A 22294-nucleotide genomic window follows, 5' to 3' on the forward strand; every position below is an offset into this window, starting at 1 on the left:
ACAGGAACACAGTGGCAGTATTTGGAATAGTGGTAAACTACTTTCTGTATCTACTAAAAAAAAATTTAATATAATGCATCACTATTGACTCATACACTCTTCATACGCATAGAAAAGTGCTTTGAGATGGATGTGATGGGAAGAGTTTGATAAGATTGAGAGAATAATTTTCATTAGAGAGAAATTTCTAGAAGATAGCAAGTATTCCTTGTTTCAATCAGGTACTAAATGCGAAGATTCTTGAATAAACAAGAAAAAAATAACAAGTATCTAAGTGTCAAAAGAACCTTGATTAATAATATTTTCAAAAAGCAACTGAAAATGACCTGTACTTGGAAGAAACAATAATATAATGCCAGCTAGCCATGATGAGTGCATGCAAAAAGCATTCCAGTTGTGACCATCCTGTCATTTCAGGATTATCCAAAATCTAACATTTTCAAGAGGGTAAGGTTTGATTTGAGGAAGATTCTGCTGCTGGTCAAGCATTCATGTAAAAGCTACCTTGTTTAAAGATGTTTTTCAGAGTATGCAGTTTTTATATTTACTACTTTCAATGTAGTAAATATAATCTAATAACATGTTTAAATGCTTATCAAGTCCTGTATTTCATGGATAACTGATATCACAGTTGTTTGCTGTTTCCACATATTTTAGATTTTCAATTTGTATACTTTAAAATTTCAGTCTTGTTTCTGTCAACTTGTTTATCACAAAAATTAACAAAATATTGATCAATGTACATATATAATCAACAAACCAGAATATGAACAAATATTTGACCAAATTTAAGTATATTACTGCTACTTACATATGAATAAAATGAAAAAATAATCCACCTTGACAGTCTTTAAAAGCTCATCTTTAAGCAGCAGATTAAATGCTAATATTTATATTCTGTACTAAAATTCCAATGTAATTGATTATGTTTCATGTCAATAGTCAACATGGCACTTCATAAGGGTGATTAACCCTTTCGTTACTATATTTCTGACCAAAATACACCCCTCATGAGTTTCAATTAAATTCTAAAATAATCATGAATCTAGGCTTGTTTCATTAAATAACTGTAACTTTTTTACTTATCAACATATTAATGTGATATTTGGAACATAATTAAAGAAAGGGTTCTTAATCAATTCTATTGCATAACTTTTGTCTCAAAGTGACTTTAATTACAGGTAAATCCAGGTAAATTGAGCAAAAGGTAAAAATATTAAAATTTTAAATTGAGCAAAAGGTAAAAATATCAATATCTTGTTTAACCCTTTCGTTACTATATTTCTGACCAAAAAACACCCCTCATGAGTTTCAATTAAATTCTAAAATAATCATGAATTTAGACTAGTTTCATTAAACAACTATAACTTTTTTAATTATCAACATAATAATATGATATTTGGAACATAATTGAAGAAAGGGTTCTTAATCAATTCCATTGCATAATTGTTGTCTCAAAGTGACTCTAATGACAGGTAAATCCAGGTAAACTGACCAAAAGGTAAAAATATTAAAATTTTGTTTAAACATTACAGGTCCTTATTATTTCATATAAGTTTTCCCCTCTTGGAAGAACGCTCATCTCGTTAAAAATGGAATACATATTTAAAATCTTACAGGCCCTTATTATTTCATATAAGTTTTCCCCTCTTGGAAGAATGCTCGCTCGCGTGCTGGATAAAACTTTTCATGTATAATTCACTAGTTATTATTGTCTATCGATCAGCCCCTCATCTCGTTAAAAATGGAATACATCATCATCATCATCATTTAGCGTCCGATTTCCATGCTAGCATGGGTTGGACGGGTCAACTGGGGTCCGTGAAGCTAGAAGGCTTTGTCAGGCTTAGTCAGATCTGGCAGTGTTTCTACGGCTGGATGTCCTTCCTAACGCCAATCACTCTGCGAGTGTAGTGGGTGTTTTTTACGTGCCACCTGCACAGGTGCCAGACAGAGCTGGCAAATGGCCACGAACAGATGGTGCTTTTACGTGTCACCGGCACGGGGCCATGCGATGCTGGCAACGGACATGAACGGATGGTGCTTTTACGTGCCACCGACACGGGACCAGTCAGTGCTGGCAAACGGCCACGAACGGACGGTGCTTTTACGTGTCACCGGCATGGGGGCCAGCCGAGGCTGGCAACGAACACAAACGAATGGTGCTTTTACATGCCACCGACACGGGGCCAGACAGAGCTGGCTAACGGCCACGAACGAATCTTACAGGCCCTTATTATTTCATAAAGTCTTCCCCTCTAGGAAGAACGCTCGCGTGGATAGATAAAACTTTTCGCGGGGAACTTCATACTTCTCTCTTTCTCCCTTCCTCCCTCCCTCTTTTACATTGTCTGTCTCCCTTCTCCTCTTCCTCCTCTACACTATTTGTCTTACTATCTCCTGCCATCTTTAGGCCCTTAAAAGCTAGCCCCCCAAATATACGGTCTCATTCCTGATTTCGAATTTCTTCTGCCAGTTTCACTTCGAAAACGAAATGATTTCAAGATAAGAAACTTAACACATTTCAACCCGTATTCTTCTCACCATTCATATATTTCATTTGATGACCATAGTTGTGCTTTGTTTATTATTATTTTCAGCTTCGCCTCGCATTACATATCATGTATAATTCACTAGTTATTATTGTCTATCGATCAGCCGCTCATCTCGTTAAAAATGGAATACATATTTAAAATCTTACAGGCCCTTATTATTTCATATAAGTTTTCCCTCTAGGAAGAACGCTCGCTCGCGTGGCTGGATGTAACTTTCATGTATAATTCACTAGTTATTATTGTCTATCGATCAGCCCCTCATCTCGTTAAAAATGGAATACATATTTAAAATCTTACAGGTCCTTATTATTTCATATAAGTTTTCCCCTCTTGGAAGAATGCTCGCTCGCGTGCTGGATAAAACTTTTCATGTATAATTCACTAGTTATTATTGTCTATCGATCAGCCCCTCATCTCGTTAAAAATGGAATACATATTTATTAATCTTACAGGCCCTTATTATTTCAGAAAGTTTTCCCCTCTAGGAAGAACGCTCGCGTGGATGGATAAAACTTATCGCGGGGAACTTCATACTTCTCTCTTTCTTTCTTCCTTTCTCCCTTCCTCCCCCCCCCTTTTACATTGTCTGTCTTCCTTCTGCTCTTCCTCCTCTACACTATTTGTCTTCCTATCTCCTGCCATCTTTAGGCCCTTAAAAGCTAGCCCCCCAAATATACGGTCTCATTCCTGATTTCGAATTTCTTCTGCCAGTTTCACTTCGAAAACGAAATGATTTCAAGATAAGAAACTTAACTCATTTCAACCCGTATTCTTCTCCCCATTCATATATTTCATTTGATGACCATAGTTGTGCTTTGTTTATTATTATTTTCAGCTTCGCCTCGCATTACATATCATGTATAATTCACTAGTTATTATTGTCTATCGATCAGCCGCTCATCTCGTTAAAAATGGAATACATATTTAAAATCTTACCGGCCCTTATCATTTCATATAAGATTTCCCCTCTAGGAAGAACGCTCGCTCGCGTGGCTGGATGTAACTTTCATGTATAATTCACTAGTTATTATTGTCTATCGATCAACCCCTCATCTCGTTAAAAATGGAATACATATTTAAAATCTTACAGGCCCTTATTATTTCATATAAGTTTTCCCCTCTAGGAAGAACGCTTGCTCGCGTGGCTGGATGTAACTTTCATGTATAATTCACTAGTTATTATTGTCTATCTATCAGCCCCTCATCTCGTTAAAAATGGAATACATATTTAAAATCTTACAGGCCCTTATTATTTCATATAAGTTTTCCCCTCTTGGAAGAACGCTCGCTCGCGTGGCTGGATAAAACTTTTCATGTATAATTCACTAGTTATTATTGTCTATCGATCAGCCCCTCATCTCGTTAAAAATGGAATACATATTTATTAATCTTACAGGCCCTTATTATTTCATAAAGTTTTCCCCTCTAGGAAGAACGCTCGCGTGGATGGATAAAACTTATCGCGGGGAACTTCATACTTCTCTCTTTCTTTCTTCCTTTCTCCCTTCCTCCCCCCCTCTTTTACATTGTCTGTCTTCCTTCTGCTCTTCCTCCTCTACACTATTTGTCTTCCTATCTCCTGCCATCTTTAGGCCCTTAAAAGCTAGCCCCCCAAATATACGGTCTCATTCCTGATTTCGAATTTCTTCTGCCAGTTTCACTTCGAAAACGAAATGATTTCAAGATAAGAAACTTAACTCATTTCAACCCGTATTCTTCTCCCCATTCATATATTTCATTTGATGACCCTAGTTGTGCTTTGTTTATTATTATTTTCAGCTTCGCCTCGCATTACATATCATGTATAATTCACTAGTTATTATTGTCTATCGATCAGCCCCTCATCTCGTTAAAAATGGAATACATATTTAAAATCTTACAGGCCCTTATTATTTCATATAAGTTTTCCCCTCTAGGAAGAACGCTCGCTCGCGTGGCTGGATGTAACTTTCATGTATAATTCACTAGTTATTATTGTCTATCGATCAGCCCCTCATCTCGTTAAAAATGGAATACATATTTAAAATCTTACAGGCCCTTATTATTTCATATAAGTTTTCCCCTCTAGGAAGAACGCTCGCTCGCGTGGCTGGATGTAACTTTCATGTATAATTCACTAGTTATTATTGTCTATCTATCAGCCCCTCATCTCTCGTTAAAAATGGAATACAATTTAAAAAATCTTACAGGCCCTTATTATTTCATATAAGTTTTCCCCTCTTGGAAGAATGCTCGCTCGCGTGCTGGATAAAACTTTTCATGTATAATTCACTAGTTATTATTGTCTATCGATCAGCCCCTCATCTCGTTAAAAATGGAATACATATTTATTAATCTTACAGGCCCTTATTATTTCAGAAAGTTTTCCCCTCTAGGAAGAACGCTCGCTCGCGTGGCTGGATAAAACTTTTCATGTATAATTCACTAGTTATTATTGTCTATCGATCAGCCCCTCATCTCGTTAAAAATGGAATACATATTTATTAATCTTACAGGCCCTTATTATTTCATAAAGTTTTCCCCTCTAGGAAGAACGCTCACGTGGATGGATAAAACTTATCGCGGGGAACTTCATACTTCTTCTCTTTCTTTCTTCCTTCTCCCTTCCTCCCCCCCTCCCTCTTTTACATTGTCTGTCTTCCTTCTGCTCTTCCTCCTCTACACTATTTGTCTTCCTATCTCCTGCCATCTTTAGGCCTTTAAAAGCTAGCCCCCCAAATATACGGTCTCATTCCTGATTTCGAATTTCTTCTGCCAGTTTCACTTCGAAAACGAAATGATTTCAAGATAAGAAACTTAACTCAATTCAACCCGTATTCTTCTCACCATTCATATATTTAATTTGATGACCATAGTTGTGCTTTGTTTATTATTATTTTCAGTTTCGCCTCGCATTACATATCATGTATAGTTTATTAGTTATTATTGTCTATCGATCAGCCCTTCATCTCGTTAAATATGGAATACATATTTATTAATCTTACAGGACCTTATTATTTCATATAAGTTTTCTCCTCTAGGAGGAGCGCTCGCATAGCTGGATAAAACTTTTCGCGGGTCTATCGAAAAGTTTTATCCAGCTATGCGAGCGTTCCTCCTGGAAGAGAGGACTTATATGAAATGATAGGGTCCTGTAAGATTAATAAATATGGAATACATATTTATTAATCTTACAGGACCTTATTGTTTCATATAAGTTTACTCCTCTAGGAGGAACGCTCGCATAGCTGGATAAAACTTTTCGCGGGTCGCCCTTCTTCCCACCCCCTCCACCGATACAGGAAGGCTTGAAAAATTTCTCATCCTTGTTCTCCTGCATGTACACTTCGCATCCCTGTTGTCTCCTATGCCCATCTGTTCCTCTTTCCATAAAGGTAGTGGTCATTCATTGCAAGATATGCTTGGTGTAACGTACGCGGTTTGAACTTGAGTTTTATTGTTTGTCTATGAATACTGCCAAACGTGAGTTTTCTTTTCAGGTTCATGATGCTACTAGGTCCATTGCCTCCCACTTCCTCAGGGTTGGCACCCTCAACGTTGGCACACTGAAAGGCAGATCTGGTGAGATCGTCGAATTGCTTGAACGGAGGTGTGTAGATATATGCTGTATTCAAGAGGTGAGGTGGAGAGGAGGTTCTGCTAGGTTCCTCACGGGTAAAGGACAGAGGTATAAAATTTTCTGGGCCGGGAATACTGAAGGAGTCGGGGGAGTGGGTATGCTTATTGCCAAAAATGGGTAGATAAGGTTATCGAGGTAGTCAGAGTATGTGACAGAATATTGAAGATTAGATTAGTGCTCCATCATAGTTTAGCAACTATTATATCGGCCTATGCCCCTCAGCCAGGGTTACCCGATGGACAGAAAGACCGTTTCTATGACACCCTACTGCAGACCACCACATTGACGAACAACAGGGACCTTCTCTTTGTGGCTGGTGACTTCAATGGGCATGTTGGACGATATGCTGAGGGCTTCTATGGCGTTCATGGAGGCTATGGTTATGGTTCTCGCAATGAGGAGGGAACCAGGCTGCTGGAGTTCTGTGATGCGAATAGTCTTATGGTTTGCAACACTAACTTCAGGAAACCAACAAGCCACTTGGTCACCTACCGTTCGGGCCAGCATACTAGCCAAATTGACTACATCCTTGCCAGAAAAAGGGAAAGACGGCTGCTTATAAATGCCAAAACCTTCCCAGGCGAAGAATGTACCCCACAACATAGAATGATAGTCAGTGACTTTAGGATCAGGACTAAGAGGACGACTAGAAGACGACCAACATGGAGAAGAAGGGTCTGGAAGCTTAAAGACCCTGCAAATGGACAGAGATTTAGAGACATGTTACTTGAAGCCTTCGACGAAATAGAAGGGGGTATAGCTACACATGGGGTAGAAGATAACTGGGCGCTTCTGAGGGACAACCTGCTGAAAGCCACTGACCAGATCTGTGGCTGGTGCAAAGTCCCCACAAGACCCAAAATAACGTGGTGGTGGAACAATACTGTTGACAGGGCTATTAGACAAAAGAAACAGGCTTGGAAGGACTGGAAGAACGGTGGTAGCAGGGAAGTGTATCAGACTGCAAAAAGGGAAGCTAGGAGGCAGGTTTATTTAGCCAGAGGGGAAGCAGATAGGAAAAAATTTGCCAATGTCCTGCGCCGTGAGGATGAAAGACTTGAGGTATTTCATATAGCAAGACAGTGTGTGAGAGAGAATCGTGACGTGGTAGGAGAAAGATGTGTTCGCACGGATGACGGCTCACTTGCGCTAAATGAGGATGCAAAGAGAGAGGTTTGGAGAAGCCACTATGAAAGGTTGCTGAATGAGGAAAATGAATGGGATAAAGAGAGTCTGCCGAATGTTGACCCAACAGAGGGACCAGCAATCCGAGTTGACAGTTCCTTAGTAGTTAAAGCAATTAAAAGCATGAAACAGGGAAAGCCCCAGGCCCATCAGGAATTACTGCAGAGATGCTCAAAAAATCTGGTAGTGTCAGCTATAGCCTAGTCACCCGTATAGTTAACAAGGTGATACACGAAGGAGTCATTCCCAATGACTGGTGTAGCAGCATAATAGTCAGCTGCTACAGAGGTAAAGGTGACGCCCTAGATACAAATAACTACAGAGGTATCAAGCTGCTGGATCAGGTAATGAAGGTTACGGAGAGAGTTATAGCCCAACTAATTAGAGAGAGAGTTAGCCTAGATCAGATGCAGTTTGGGTTCGTGCCAGGGAAAAGTACTACTGATGCTATTTTCATGGTAAGACAGCTGCAGGAGAAATACCTAGCCAAAGACAAGCCCCTATACCAGGCTTTTGTTGATATGGAGAAAGCCTTCGACAGGGTCCCCTGATCCCTCATCTGGTGGTCAATGAGGAAACTAGGGATAGATGAATGGTTAGTGAAAGCTGTACAAGCCATGTACAGAGACGCTGCTAGTAAGGTGAGGGTTGGCATCGAGTACAGTGAAGAATTCAGGGTAGAGGTTGGGGTCCACCAAGGTTCAGTCCTCAGTCCCCTCCTATTTATCATAGTCCTCCAGGCAATAACGGAGGAATTCCAGATAGGATGCCTCTGGGAGCTCCTCTATGCTGATGACCTTGCTCTAATTGCTGAGTCTCTATCAGAACTAGAGGAGAAGTTTCAGGTATGGAAGCAAGGTTTAGAATCGAAGGGCCTTAGAATCAACCTAGCCAAAACCAAAGTCCTAATAAGTAGGAAGGTAGACCAATCACAAACGCCTTCAGGTAGATGGCCCTGCTCGATCTGTAGAAAAGGTGTAGGTAGAAACTCTATAAGATGCACCAAGTGTAAGCTATGGACACATAAGAGGTGCAGCAATGTCAAAGGAAGGCTAACTAGGAAGATGGTTTTTGTATGTGGCAGATGCTCAGGAACAATAAACACTGAAAATGCTCTGAGACCAACTTCCGTCACTTTCCAGGGAGAAAAACTAGAAGTAGTTGATAGCTTCCGTTACCTTGGTGACCAAGTCAGTAGCGGGGGCGGGTGTGCTGAAAGTATAAGTGCTAGAGTAAGAATAGCCTGGGCAAAATTTAGAGAGCTCTTACCCCTGCTGGTGACAAAAGGCCTCTCGCTCAAAGTAAAAGGCAGACTGTATGATGCATGTGTACGTACAGCCATGCAACATGGTAGTGAAACTTGGGCTGTGACTGCTGAGGATTTGCGTAAGCTCGCAAGAAATGAAGCTAGTATGCTCCGTTGGATGTGTAACGTCAGTGTTCATAATCGACAGAGTGTAAGTACCTTGAGAGAAAAATTGAACCTAAGAAGCATCAGTTGTTGTGTGCAAGAGAGACGTTTGTGCTGGTATTGTCATGTGATGAGAATGGCTGAAGATAGTTGTGTGCGAAAGTGCCACACCCTGGCAGTTGAGGGGACCTGTGGAAGAGATAGACCCAGGAAAACCTGGGTCGAGGTGGTGAAGCACGACCTTCGAACTTTAGGTCTCACCAAGGAAATGACCAGAGAGAACAATCAAAATCAAACCAAATCAATACATATATCAGAAAGCAGAACCAAATTGAGGTCGATCAACATCAGAACTCCCGTGTAGGTGACACGTAAAAGCACCATCCGTTCGTGGCCGTTTGCCAACCCTGTCTGGCCCCCGTGTCGGTGGCATGTAAAAGCACCATCCGTTCGTGTCCGTTGCCCGCCTCGCCTGGCCCCCGTGCCGGTGACACGTAAAAGCACCATCCGTTTCGTGGCTGTTTGCCAGCTCTGTCTGGCCCCCATGTTGGTGGCACGTAAAAGCACCATCCATTCGTGTCCGTTGCCAGCCTCGCCTGGCCCCCGTGCCGGTGACACGTAAAAGCACCATCCGTTTCATGGCCGTTTGCCAGCTCTGTCTGGCCCCCGTGTTGGTGGCACGTAAAAGCACCATCCGTTCGTGTCCGTTGCCAGCCTCGCCTGGCCCTCGTGCCGGTGACACGTAAAAGCACCATCCGTTCGTAGCCGTTTGCTAGCTCTGTCTGGCACCTGTGCGGGTGGCACGTAAAAAGCAGCCACTACACTCACGGAGTGGTTGGCATTAGGAAGGGCATCCAGCTGTAGAAACACTGCCAGATCTGACTGGGCCTGATGAAGCCTTCCAGCTTCACAGACCCCAGTTGAACCGTCCAACCCATGCTAGCATGGAGAACGGACGCTAAATGATGATGATGATTACCATAGAAAATCAGTCCTCAGCTAATATTTAATTGAGGTATGCAACAAAATTTTGATATAGAAGAATTGTGCACATCACTAGATTATCAGTTGAATTTAATGCACAGAACAGGTGTACCATAAAGGTAAAATAAACTGAAATATTAGAATTTGTTTTTGAAGAAAACTAGAAAATTAAATACAACTGAATGAAATATACTCACACACATACATGAATACACAGGAACATATATAATAAAGATTTACAATAGAAATTAAATTAAAACTTGTCACTCACCTTACAGGCAAATTAAAATTACAGGTAAATTAAAATAAAAAGTTAAAACTAAGTAAATTTGAAAAATATTTATACAATTTAATTATACATATATACAAACAATATTTACACTATATTTCTATCATGGAAAGTTGTAAAGCATCCCACTCTACATACTGCAACCTTGCAGAATGCACATTGGAAGGACGTTTCAACTGGCCGTCCACTGGGAGTTTTTCTTTTTTGATATAGACATTCACGGCACTGCCTTTTGCGACCCCCGATTTTTTCTAATTTATGTAGATCAGCTGAACTCAGAGGAATATCTCTCTGGCAGGCTTTGCTTTTCCTTCCTGCATTTATTTTTTTTGAGGAATATCCTGCCTTCAACTTAATTGCTACATCTGCCCAGAACTGCAGATGGTTGCACCGCTTGCGAACCCCTCCTGATTTGGTATATAATATAAATGCATTTACAATGCTCATGTTTATTATATACTAAACCAGGTATCGCCACCATTTATTACCCGGTCTACCAACCGGATAATAACTCATCATCTGGTTCAGCCGATCCACACCGCCCATGTACTTGTTATAATCAAGGTTCACAAACGGAGTGCCATGGTTGTGCACTGGTAGATAGAAAATTTATCTGCCTCTTATCTCTGCATGCGGTCGCTAGCAGATTTCCTTTCTGCCGTTGGATTATTTCACCTATTTTTTTAAATTTTGCTTTTTTTATATCCAACGGCAGCCCTTTTCTACTAGCAATTACTGTAGAACACGTATACGTTGCCACAGCTTCTAAATCCTCCGCAAGTTTGACCGAACTGAAAAATCGGTCAAAAAATAATATATGGAAGTGATAAATTCCAGACCACATCGTACCCTAGGCCATGCTGACTTATATAATTGTCTCTTTTACCTGTATAGAAGTTAAATCCACAGCAGTACCCAGTATTTGCTTCACATATCTTCCAAACTTTGATCCCCCATTTTGTGGGCTTTCCTGGCATATACTGCCGAAAACATACTCGGCCTTTATAGCCCACCATACCCTCATCGACGGATAAATACCTTCCAGGGTTGTAAAATTTTTTGTAGGCATTTTGAACACCGTCAATGAGGGGTCTTATTTTAAATAAGGGATCAAAGTTTGGTTCTCCACGTATGGGGGTACTGCTAGTGTCTCTCACATGTAAATACTGGCTCAGTTTTACAAATCGTATTCAGGTCATAATACTGGAAACACAATGATCCCCAAAAAGTTCCTGATTGCTCCAGTAATTCGTTATTCTGGGCAATTGCCTTATGCCCATAATAATATTTATGGCAAAAAATGCCCGCATTTCTTCTACAGTTGTTGGGTACCACAAGCTATCTTTTTTTCGAGCTTGTTTACTTTCTGCGTAACGGTTTGTCTCCACAGTTATAGCTTCAAACAAGCATACAGGAAAAAATTTTTAAAAAAGTCTATTGGTCTCGCTTCCTGAGAAAGACTATGGGTAGACCCTGTCTCCTCAGAAAAATCGTTAATCGACACTTTTTTAAAATTGTTACTCCATTCTGGTGTAAATTTATCCTTGTTTGTGTTGCTGCTTTCACTTTCTGATGAATCGCTTTCAGTCTCTGATAAATCACTTTCGGATACTGAAATATCCGATTCAAATTCATCCACCACGTGCTTTCCTGCTTCATACGTTCTTCTCCTCGAAATCTCCATATCTTCTCTTGAAAAACCTTCAAATTCGGAGTCACTGCTTGATAGCATAAAACTGCTCTCCATTTTGAAAGTGGAAAAAAATTTCCGTTGATAAAAATTTGGAAAAAAAATCTCCAAAAATTCGCAGAATTCAAATATCACGCCAAACAATGTCGGATACAATAACTCAACTGTTAGCAAAGTGAAATCACGTGTTTTAACGAGCGTACCAACGAGATTTGGGTTCAAATTTACATTTAAATAACAATAGCTTCTCACGGCCGGGTATGTCCGGCTTAGTAACATAAACCAAAAAATTTTGCGGCCAGGTATGGCCGGGTTAGTAACGAAAGGGTTAAACATCACCATAGAAAATGAATCATCAGCTAATATTCAAATGGGTATGCATCAAAATTTTGATAAAGAAGAATTGTGCACATCACTATATCATCAGTTGAATTTAATGCACAACACGTGTACCATAAAGGTGGAATAAAGTGAAATACTGGAATCCACCGCAAGTTTGACCGAACTAAAGAAATCGGTAAAAAAATAATATACGGCCCTGGTTATGGTATGGAAGTGATAAATTCCAGACCACATCTTTCCCTAGGCCATGCTGACTAACATTATTTACCCTGTATAAAAACTAAATCCACGCATTTAAACCCCCATTTTGTGTTTGCTTATATTCTGCGTAAGTTTGTTTCCGCATTGATAGCTTCAAACAATAACTTCCAGACCATATCATACCCTAAGCCATGCTGACTAACATTAGTTTCCCTGTATAAAAACTAAATCCACAACAGTACCCAGTATTTGCTTCACAAATTTTCCAAACTTTGAACCCCCATTTTGTGTTTGTTTACAATCTGCGTAAATTTGTTTTCGAAGTGATCACTTCAAACTAGCATACTGAAAAAAATAAAAGTCTAATGGTTTCACTTCCTAAGAAAGGCTATAGATAAACTTTATCTCCTCAGAAAAATTGCTAATAAAAACATTTAAAAATTTTTTTACTTCATTCCGATGTAAAATCGCCGATTTGTTTCTTCGGAATCGCTTTCATTTTCAGATAAAAAAAATCCTATTCATTATTTTGTACAACACGTGCTTCTGTACCTATTTCATTCTTTTTCTCGGTATCTCCCTATTTTCTGTTGAAAAAGTTTTAAATTCGGAATCAATGCTTGATAACATGAAACTCCTATCTATTTTCAAAGTTGAAGAAAAATCGATGCCGAAAAAAATGTGGAAAAAAATCTCCCAAAATTCAGGGAATTAAAGTTACATGTCAATCGTTGTACAAAACTGTAGATGAACTGCTTACGAAGTATAATCACGTGTTTTCACGAATGTACTAAAGAGATTTGCTCTGATAGTCTCATTTAAATATGAATAGGTAAATACGGGCAGCTTTGGGCGGTTTGGTCACATTAACCAAAATTTTTTTCAGGCGGTTTTGGGTGGTTTGGTAACGAAAGGGTTAAAAGAGGTACCTGTCATATATTGGTTCAATGTATTTTAGTGTATTTTTTGTCAATCTTTGACACTGGTCATGCCACCCACAGCATACACTATACAATTACACATTTCTTTTTTCATATGCAGTGAAGGATATAGGCTGTGATGTGAAATTTCTTCTACAAACAAAATTTTCTTAAGGATGCTGAGTCTGTTTTTGAGTTGAAGAATATATGTAATAAATTCTTATTTTATTGATCCTAGTGCACAATGAGATTCATTGTAAAATTAAAGCCCAACATTCTTATTTTTTCATTTTTATTGCTTAGTAAGGTGGAAGTTTTTACCTAAGACACTTTGTAGGACTTCTAAAACTGATAAGAGGAAGGAAGGTATTCTCAAACAGAAGAAATGGCCCAAATGCTTGCAACAAAGTAGACTCTGCAAAAGACATCCAAAGACCAAATAGTAGTGCTGAGTTAAATTGAGTGATGAATTAAGTCTATCTCTAGGCCAAGGCAGGATTGGAATTTGGAACACCAGGAGCTGCATCATGTATCCTGTCCAATGTTCTAACTTTACTGTCAGTCCACAAGCCCTAAGACTAATCCTGACCCCAGAATGATGAAAAACAGTAGATTTAAAGTTAAAACACAAAATGCCTAAATAATAATAAATATGATGCTCAAATAACTCTGTCAATTCACTGTTCATACTATTGATATTAAGTGTAGTTGTTATTATCATCAAATTATATTGCATTGTTTAACTGAAACTTATCTTGGAAATGTCTATTTTATTTACAAGGAGCTAACTGCATGATACTTTTTATTTAAGTAGCAAAAATAATAATTTATAGGACACCAAACAGACATCCACATACACAATACTGAGAATACAATCAATTAACTTATTAAAAGTGCAATAAAAAATATTTATAAATACTTTTTGGGTTTGGGACTGACTTTTTCAACCATATCCTTCAACTGTTCTCTTACTGAATGAGCATAGTTTGGTTCACCATGGTAAATGTGTCTGATATTGGGGCAAGTCTCTCTTTCAATGTGCTCAATAGATATCTTTCTCCTTTGGCTAGAGTTATTCATTTTATGGTAAGCTTCCAGTCGAATCTTTTTATGTAAAGAAAAGAAAATATTTTTCAGTAAGTTAAACAAGATTATACATAGAGACTTCAGGTAGGTCAGTTTAAAATTTTCATATTTTAAACAAAAAGTGCATTTTAGGATATTGTTTTAAAAGCTATGCAAGTGAAGGAATTCTGTTGAAACAAAAAATTTTACTTTACACCCAAAGAAAATGATACTGTTAAGGAAGAGGTGGTTGAAACCCCCTGAAATCACAAGAGAAATATTAAGCTGAACACAAATAAGATCATTCTAAAGTATGTCCTAAATGAACCAACAAATACTATTAACATACAATAGCCAGTAAAACATATATTCTAAAAGAGATATATCACAATCAACAAGGCACAAGAAAAAACAAAGTACAATGAAAGTGAAGTATCAACCTCCAGTGCACAACATTTTTCTTACTGCTCTTTAATGGTGGTGTTACATTCAGAGTATCTGATTCTAAATGATATATCACAATCAAAAAGTGATAAAATTAATGAAAAAAAAAAAAAGGTATGTTCAGATGATTTTTTTCCCAAATTATAGTGTGGCTTACAATGTGTTGCTTACCCATGCTTTTTAATTGAATTGAATTAAGCTTTGTAAGTGTTTGACTAAAATAGGATTAGAAGCCTAAGAATGGTGAAATTAAGAAATCAACTTGTAAATAAATGAAACTCTTGATTCTATTACTGTACACACACACAATCACAGTCGCATATCTATGTATGCATGGATGTATGTACCCACACATGTCTACACACATAGGTACACATGTAAATGACAGTTGATTTATATGAAAAAGAAAGTGAACAAAGTGAAATACTTATAGAAAATATTGCATAGCAACATCTTTCAAAGATGGCAGGTGAATAAAAAATACTGTAGTTCATTGTAGGATATAAATAACATGACCACTTGCTTATCAGGCGGAAGTCCTTATCTCATTTCGTCTTCCTTTGCTTGTCTCCCATGAACACTTAAAGGCTTTATGCCGACACCACCCCTACTATATAAGGTAGTGATCATACAGTGCAAAACATGATAGTGTAGTGTAAGCAGGTTGAACTTAAGATCATTGCTTTGTTTATGAATTCTGCCAAATGCGAGCTCTCTTTTCAGGTACATGACACAACTGTTCCCTGTCCCAGGGTCTCTAGGGCCCATACCTCCCACACCCTCAGGGTTGGCACTCTCAACGTTGGCACACTGAAAGGTAGGTCTGGTGAGATTGTTGAGATGCTTGAACATAGACGTGTTGATATATGTTGCATCCAAGAAGTAAGGTGGAGAGGAGGTTCTGCTAGGTTCCTCACAGGCAAGGAACACAGGTACAAGATTATCTGGGCAGGGAACACTGACAGGTTTGGGGCGTGGGTATACTTCTCGCTGAAAAATGGGTAGATAAGGTAATTGAGGTAATCAGCGTATGTAACAGAATACTTAAGATTAGATTAGTGCTTCACCATGGGTTAGCAACCATTATATCGGCCTATACCCCTCAGCCGGGGCTACCAGATGGACAGAAAGACCGATTCTATGATACCATGCTGCAGACTACTGTGTTGATGAATGACAGGGACCTTCTTTTTGCGGCTGGTGACTTCAATGGACATGTTGGACAACATACAGGGGGCTTCCATGGCGTGCATGGAAGCTATGGTTATGGTTCCCGCAACGAGGAGGGAACCAGGCTGCTGGAGTTCTGCGATGCAAATGACCTCATAGTTTGCAACACTAACTTCAGGAAACCTACCAGCCACCTAGTCACCTACCGATCGGGTCGACATACTAGCCAAATTGACTACATCCTTGCCAGGAAAAGGGAAAGATGGCTGCTTATAAATGCCAAAACCTTCCCAGGCAAAGAATGTACCCCACAACATAGACTGGTAGTTAGTGACTTTAGGATCAGGACTAAGAGAACGACCAACATGGAGAAGAAGGATCTGGAAGCTTAAAGATCCTTCAATTGGACAGAGATTTAGGGACATATTACTTGAAACCTTTGACGAAGTAGAAGGGGATATAGCTTCACATGGGGTAGAAGACAACTGGAGGATTCTAAGGGACAACCTGCTGAGAGCCACTGACCAGATCTGTGGCTGGTGCAAAGTCCCCTCTCAACCTAAAATAACGTGGTCATGGAACAATGTTGTAGACAGAGCTATTAGAGAAAAGAGACAGATTGGAAGGACGGGAAAAATGGGGGTAGCTGGGAATTGTATCAGACTGCTAAAAGAGAAGCTAGGAGACAGGTTTATTTAGCCAGAGGGGAAGCAGATAAGAAAAAATTTGCCAATGTTCTGCGCCGTGAGGACCAAAGACTTGAGGTATTTCGCGTGTGTGAGAGAGAATCGTGATGTGGTAGGAGAAAAATGTGTTCGCATGGATGATGGTTCACTTGCGCTAAATGAGGATGCAAAGAGAGAGGTTTGGAGACGCCACTATGAAAGGTTGCCGAATAAAGAAAATGAATGGGATAAAGAGAGTCTGCCGAATGTCGATCCAACAGAGGGAGCAGCTATCCGAGTTGACAGTTCCTTGGTAGTTAAGGCAATTAGAAGCATGAAGACAGGGAAAGCCCCAGGCCCATCAGGAATTACTGCAGAGATGCTTAAAATATCTGGTAGTGTCGGCTATAGCCTAGTCACCCGTATAGTTAACCAGGTGATACACGAAGGAGTCATACCCAATGACTGGTGTAGCAGCATAATAGCCAACTGCTACAAAGGTAAAGGTGATGCCCTAGAAACAAATAATTACAGAGGTATCAAGCTGTTGAATCAGGTAATGAAGGTCGTGGAGAGGGTCATAGCCCAACTAATTAGAGAGAGAGTTAGTTTAGATGAGATACAGTTTGGGTTCATGCCAGGGAAAAGCACCACTGATGCCATATTCCTGGTAAGACAGCTGCAGGAGAAATATCTAGCCAAAGATAAGCCCCTATACCTGGCTTTCATTGACATGGAGAAAGCCTTCGACAGGGGCATAGGCCGATATAATGGTTGCTAATCCCTTATCTGGTGGTCAATGAGGAAACTAGGGATAGATGAATGGTTAGTGAGAGCTGTGCAAGCCAAATACAGGGACGCTGCTAGTAAGGTGAGGGTTGGCAACGAGTACAGTGAAGAATTCCGGGTAGAGGTTGGGGTCCACCAAGGTTCAGTCCTCAGCCCCCTCCTATTTATCATAGTCCTCCAGGCAATAACGGAGGAATTCCAGACAGGATGCCTCTGGGAGCTCCTCTACGCTGATGACTTTGCTCTAATTGCTGAGTCATTATCAGAACTGGAGGAGAAGTTTCAGGTGTGGAAGCAAGGATTAGAATCGAAGGGCCTTAGAGTCAACCTAGCTAAAACCAAAGTCCTAATAAGTAGGAAGGTAGACAAGTCACAAATGCCTTCAGGTAGATGGCCTTGCTCGATCTGTAGAAAAGGCGTAGGTAGAAACTCGATAAGATGCACCAAGTGTAAGCTATGGATACATAAGAGGTGCAGCAACGTCAAGGGAAGGCTAACTAGGAAGATAGTTTTTGTATGTGGCAGATGCTCAGGAGCAATAAACACTGAAAATGCGCAGAGACCAACTTCCGCCACTTTCCAGGGAGAAAAACTAGAAATAGTTGATAGCTTCCGTTACCTAGGTGACCAAGTCAGTAGCTGGGGTGGGTGTGTTGAAAGTGTAACTGCTAGAGTAAGAATAGCCTAGGCAAAGTTCAGAGAGCTCTTACCTCTGCTAGGGACAAAAGGCCTCTCGCTCAGAGTAAAAGGCAGACTGTATGACGCATGTGTACGAACAGCCATGCTACATGGCAGTGAAACATGGGCTGTGACTGCTGAGGATATGCGTAAGCTCGCAAGAAATGAAGCCAGTATGCTCCGATGGATGTGTAATGTCAGTGTTCATACTCAACAGAGTGTAAGTACCTTGAGAGAGAAGTTGGACCTAAGAAGCATCAGTTGTGGTGTGCAAGAGAGACGTTTGCCCTGCTATGGTCATGTGGCGAGAATGGCTGAAGATAGTGTGAAAAAGTGCCACACCCTAGCGGTTGAGGGAACCTGTGGAAGAGGCAGACCCAGGAAAACCTGGGATGAGGTGGTGAAGCACGACCTTCGAACTTTAGGTCTCACCGAAGAAATGACTAGAGACCAAGACCTTTGGAAGTATGCTGTGCGTGAGAAGACCCGGCAGGACAAGTCCACCTATGCATACCTTTCCTTCTTGGGACACAAAACCCTACTTGTGAAGACCTGTTGAGGCAAGTGAAATCAAAAGCTAAATCGATCAACATCAATGGAAATTGTAGCTGTGATACCAGTGCCGGTGGCACATAAGAGAACCATCCGAACGTGGCCGTGCCAGCGACGCCCCAACTGGCTTCTGTGCCGGTGGCAGGTAAAAAGCACCATCCGATTATGTGGCCGTTGCAAGCCTCGCGTGGCCTCTATACTGGTGGCACGTAAAAAGCACCATCCGACCGTGGCCATTTGCCAGCCTCGTCAGGCACCTGTGCCGGTGTCACGTAAAAAGCACCCACTACACTCATGGAGTGGTTGGCGTTAGGAAGGGCATCCAGCCATAGAAACATTGCCAGATCAGACTGGGCCTGGTACAGCCTTCTGGCTTCCCAGACCCCAGTTGCACCGTCCAACCCATGCCAGCATGGAAAGCGGATGCTAAACGATGATGATGATGATTATTTAAAAAAGATTTTTCTTTTTCTTTTTTTTTTTTTAAGTATCACCATTATAGGTATTTATACTCTGGTGAAATTAAGAAATCAACATGTAAATAAACAAAATCCTCAAATCCATCACTGTATACACACACACACACACACAAACATATACACAGTCATGCATGCACACAACGCTGCATATCTATGTATGTATTTATGTATGTTTGAAGATAATCATACCAAATTTTCATCATTTCAATCCACTCACCCAATGAGCATTTCTGCCAAATTTGGTGAAAATCCGTTCACCCATTTTCCACTAATTTTGTAAACATACACACACAGAGTGTGCATTAATTTAAAATATAATTTTAAGGAAAACAAAATATTTATTAGAAAGACCTACATATTTTTTTATAGAATTTGGTACACATATTCTTACATACATATAGCAAAAGGCTGTTAATAAAATGACCATCAGCTTCAATTACTGCCTCAATACAGATGATCTTTATTCCCTAATAGCAGATATCAGTGAGTCATCGATATTGTGGGCATGCTTGATGGTCTCCCTCTCAATGATGCCACAGACATAGTAGTTCAAGGGGTTTAAATTAGGAGAGTCTTGCTTGATGAGGCTGGGGTCATTCCAAGTTAAGCAGTCCTAAGTTAGTGGTCATCATGCGTAGAGCCAACCAGGTCCACCAGTGTTCTCTATTGCTGGTGGTCCTGTGCCAGCCCCTATGCATTCTCCAAGGTAATGTTGATCCTTTAGAAATCTTCCCCAATCATGTCCAGCTATCTGGAATAGGCTCCTTCCAGCCTGCAGCTGCTGCATTGGATACAAGTAAAGCCCTGGTAGTATGATTTAGTGGGAGATGGAGAACATATTCATACCAGTGCATGGGGTGGATAGTGATGAGTTGGGAGGCTGTGGGCTGATGAGTACTCAGGGCTCTGCTATAGAAGCTATCAATCCTCTTTGCCAGGGTCTTTGAAGGGGAGCTCCATTTCTACTCCATAGAGAATGAAGAGGATATGTTGTAGATGCAGAGCTTTGTCTTCTGGGAGATCGAGCAGTGGCTCAAGAGGGGCTCCCATAGGGAGTACATGATCCCAGAGACCAGACCACATCTGCAGTTGATCTCCAGGGTCAGGTCTCCATTGTTGGTGGCTGTGGAGCTGACAAACTCTACAACGTCAGGGCCAATATGGAGATGGGGATGATCCAGGCCATCTCTGATATGATACAACTTGGTCTTCTCCCAACTCACCTGAAGGCCAAGCTTTGCTGATTCTTCTCTGTAAATGGTTAGTGTAACCCTGCAGAATAGAGTTGTATCATCCATGTACTTCAGGTCAGTAAAGTGGTAGTTCCTGACAAAGTCATCATCACAGAAACTACCTAGTGTAACATAATTGTGAAAATTTTTGACCATCTACTCCTGCGTCATGCAGGTTGTGTGAGAGGGAGTCTTGCTGGAATATGTACAGCTTCCCCTGAGCAACTCTCTCAATACAGGGCGTGACAACTGTTTTCATTGTTTTGATGTAGCCTGTTACATTGACCACAAGACCTTGTAGAGAAAAAGTGAAGAGGCATGACAAAACTCATTACTCAACAGCCCTCAAGACCATAACACACAAAGGGAACTTGGTGTGCATAATAATAATAACTAGCAGCATAACCCAGCCTTGCCCGGGATTAAGTTATGATTATTAAGCTAATCAAGTTCTTTATTTCAAACCAAACTAAGTAATATAGACGTCAAATTTGGGCGAAATCCATTGAAATTAGTTATATATATGTATATATATATATATATATATATATATATATATATATATATATATATATTATATATATATATAATATAATCTCTTATTATAAAAGGCAGATTTTATCTGCCTTCCTTTGTCTCTTATAGAAATCTACAATATAGGATTTCTTCAATTACAATTTACCTAGCATTTTTAAGAGTAGAATAAATTGGGTCGTGCCAGGTCCAGTTTTTAAAATTTCAACCCCAATTAAGCAAAATTTAGAGAAAACTCACATTGTGGTGTGTAAGTCAAGTGCTTTTCTTAGTGTGGGCTACAGCACACGCACACACACACACAAAAACAGAGCGATCTGCTTCACTCACGCTATCATCCTAATTTCTACTCCTTTCTCTTTGCAAGTGTGCAACGATTAAAGTGAAACTATTTCTATAAAACGAGAGAAGTGAACCTTAAACCACTACTCAAAAAAAAACAGCAAACAGAAACAAATAAATACATAACGATTTACTCCTCACACAATTTCTTCAATTACAGTTTACCTATGATTTTTACAAGTACTTCCATTCGGTCATGCCATACAAAATTTCTTTCAATTTCACCCCCAATTAAGACAAAATTCGAGAAAACTCAATATTTTAACATTTCACTCCGAAAGCATTGATGTACATGTGTGCGTGCGTGAGTGTGTGTGTGTGTGTGTGTGTTTGATGGGATGTGCGACACAGAAAGTGTGGTGTGTAAGTGAAGTGCTTTTGTTAGTGTGTGTAAAGAGACAGAGAGAGTAATGTTGTGATGTGTACCTAAAGCACGCACACACACACACACACAAGTGGAGCGCGAACTTCAAAACAACTTCGCGCGCTATCTATCTGGTTTGCCATTCCTCACACACACGCATACACATACATATATGACAGTGACAAACACAAACGTTTCAAACAACTACATACAAACACTCAAACACACACACACGTGTGTGTTTGTTATTAGTAAAAAAGGCGCCAAACACAACTCACTTCTCATTCGAACACATTTACAAGAACACACCGACGGTCGGATTGCCATAACAATACAGAAAAGATAAATTGGTTTTTAATTTACTTTCTGTTGTTAAATTTTGGTAGTATTAATTGGTGAGCGTACTTCCGTTGTCAATTGTTGACAGAAGGAAATTATAAGCTAAGAAGGTGTGTGTGCGTGCACGTGTGTCTGTGTGTGTGTGTAAGTGTGTGTGTGTGTGTGTGTAGGAAGTGAAGGATAAAAATATTGCAAGAAGTGGACAGATGTACATATATACCTCCATACATACATGTGTGTGTGTGTCTATGTATGTGTATTAATGTGTGTGTGTTATCGCTTATTATAAAAGGCAGATTTTATCTGCCTCCCTTTGTCACTTATAGAAATCTACAATATAGGATTTCTTCAATTACAATTTACCTAGCATTTTTAAGAGTAGAATGCATCGGGTCATGCCAGGTCCAGTTTTTAAAATTTAAACTCCAATTAATCAAAATTTACA

The 22294-nt window shown here is 39.9% G+C and overlaps 1 protein-coding gene across 2 annotated transcripts in view; it reads right to left on the minus strand.

Moving 5' to 3' along the window:
- The window catches only part of LOC115210263 (ER degradation-enhancing alpha-mannosidase-like protein 3), a 413751-nt gene that overhangs the window by 127280 nt on the left and 264177 nt on the right, over positions 1–22294 (minus strand). For both annotated transcript variants that reach the window (XM_036501986.1, XM_029779124.2), the window contains exon 15: positions 14116–14300. In XM_036501986.1, the coding sequence (XP_036357879.1) occupies positions 14116–14300 (185 nt within the window). The remainder of the gene's footprint in view (positions 1–14115; positions 14301–22294) is intronic.

The sequence above is a fragment of the Octopus sinensis genome, linkage group LG1, assembly GCF_006345805.1.
Source record: "Octopus sinensis linkage group LG1, ASM634580v1, whole genome shotgun sequence".
Classification (NCBI taxonomy): Eukaryota; Metazoa; Mollusca; class Cephalopoda; order Octopoda; family Octopodidae; genus Octopus; species Octopus sinensis.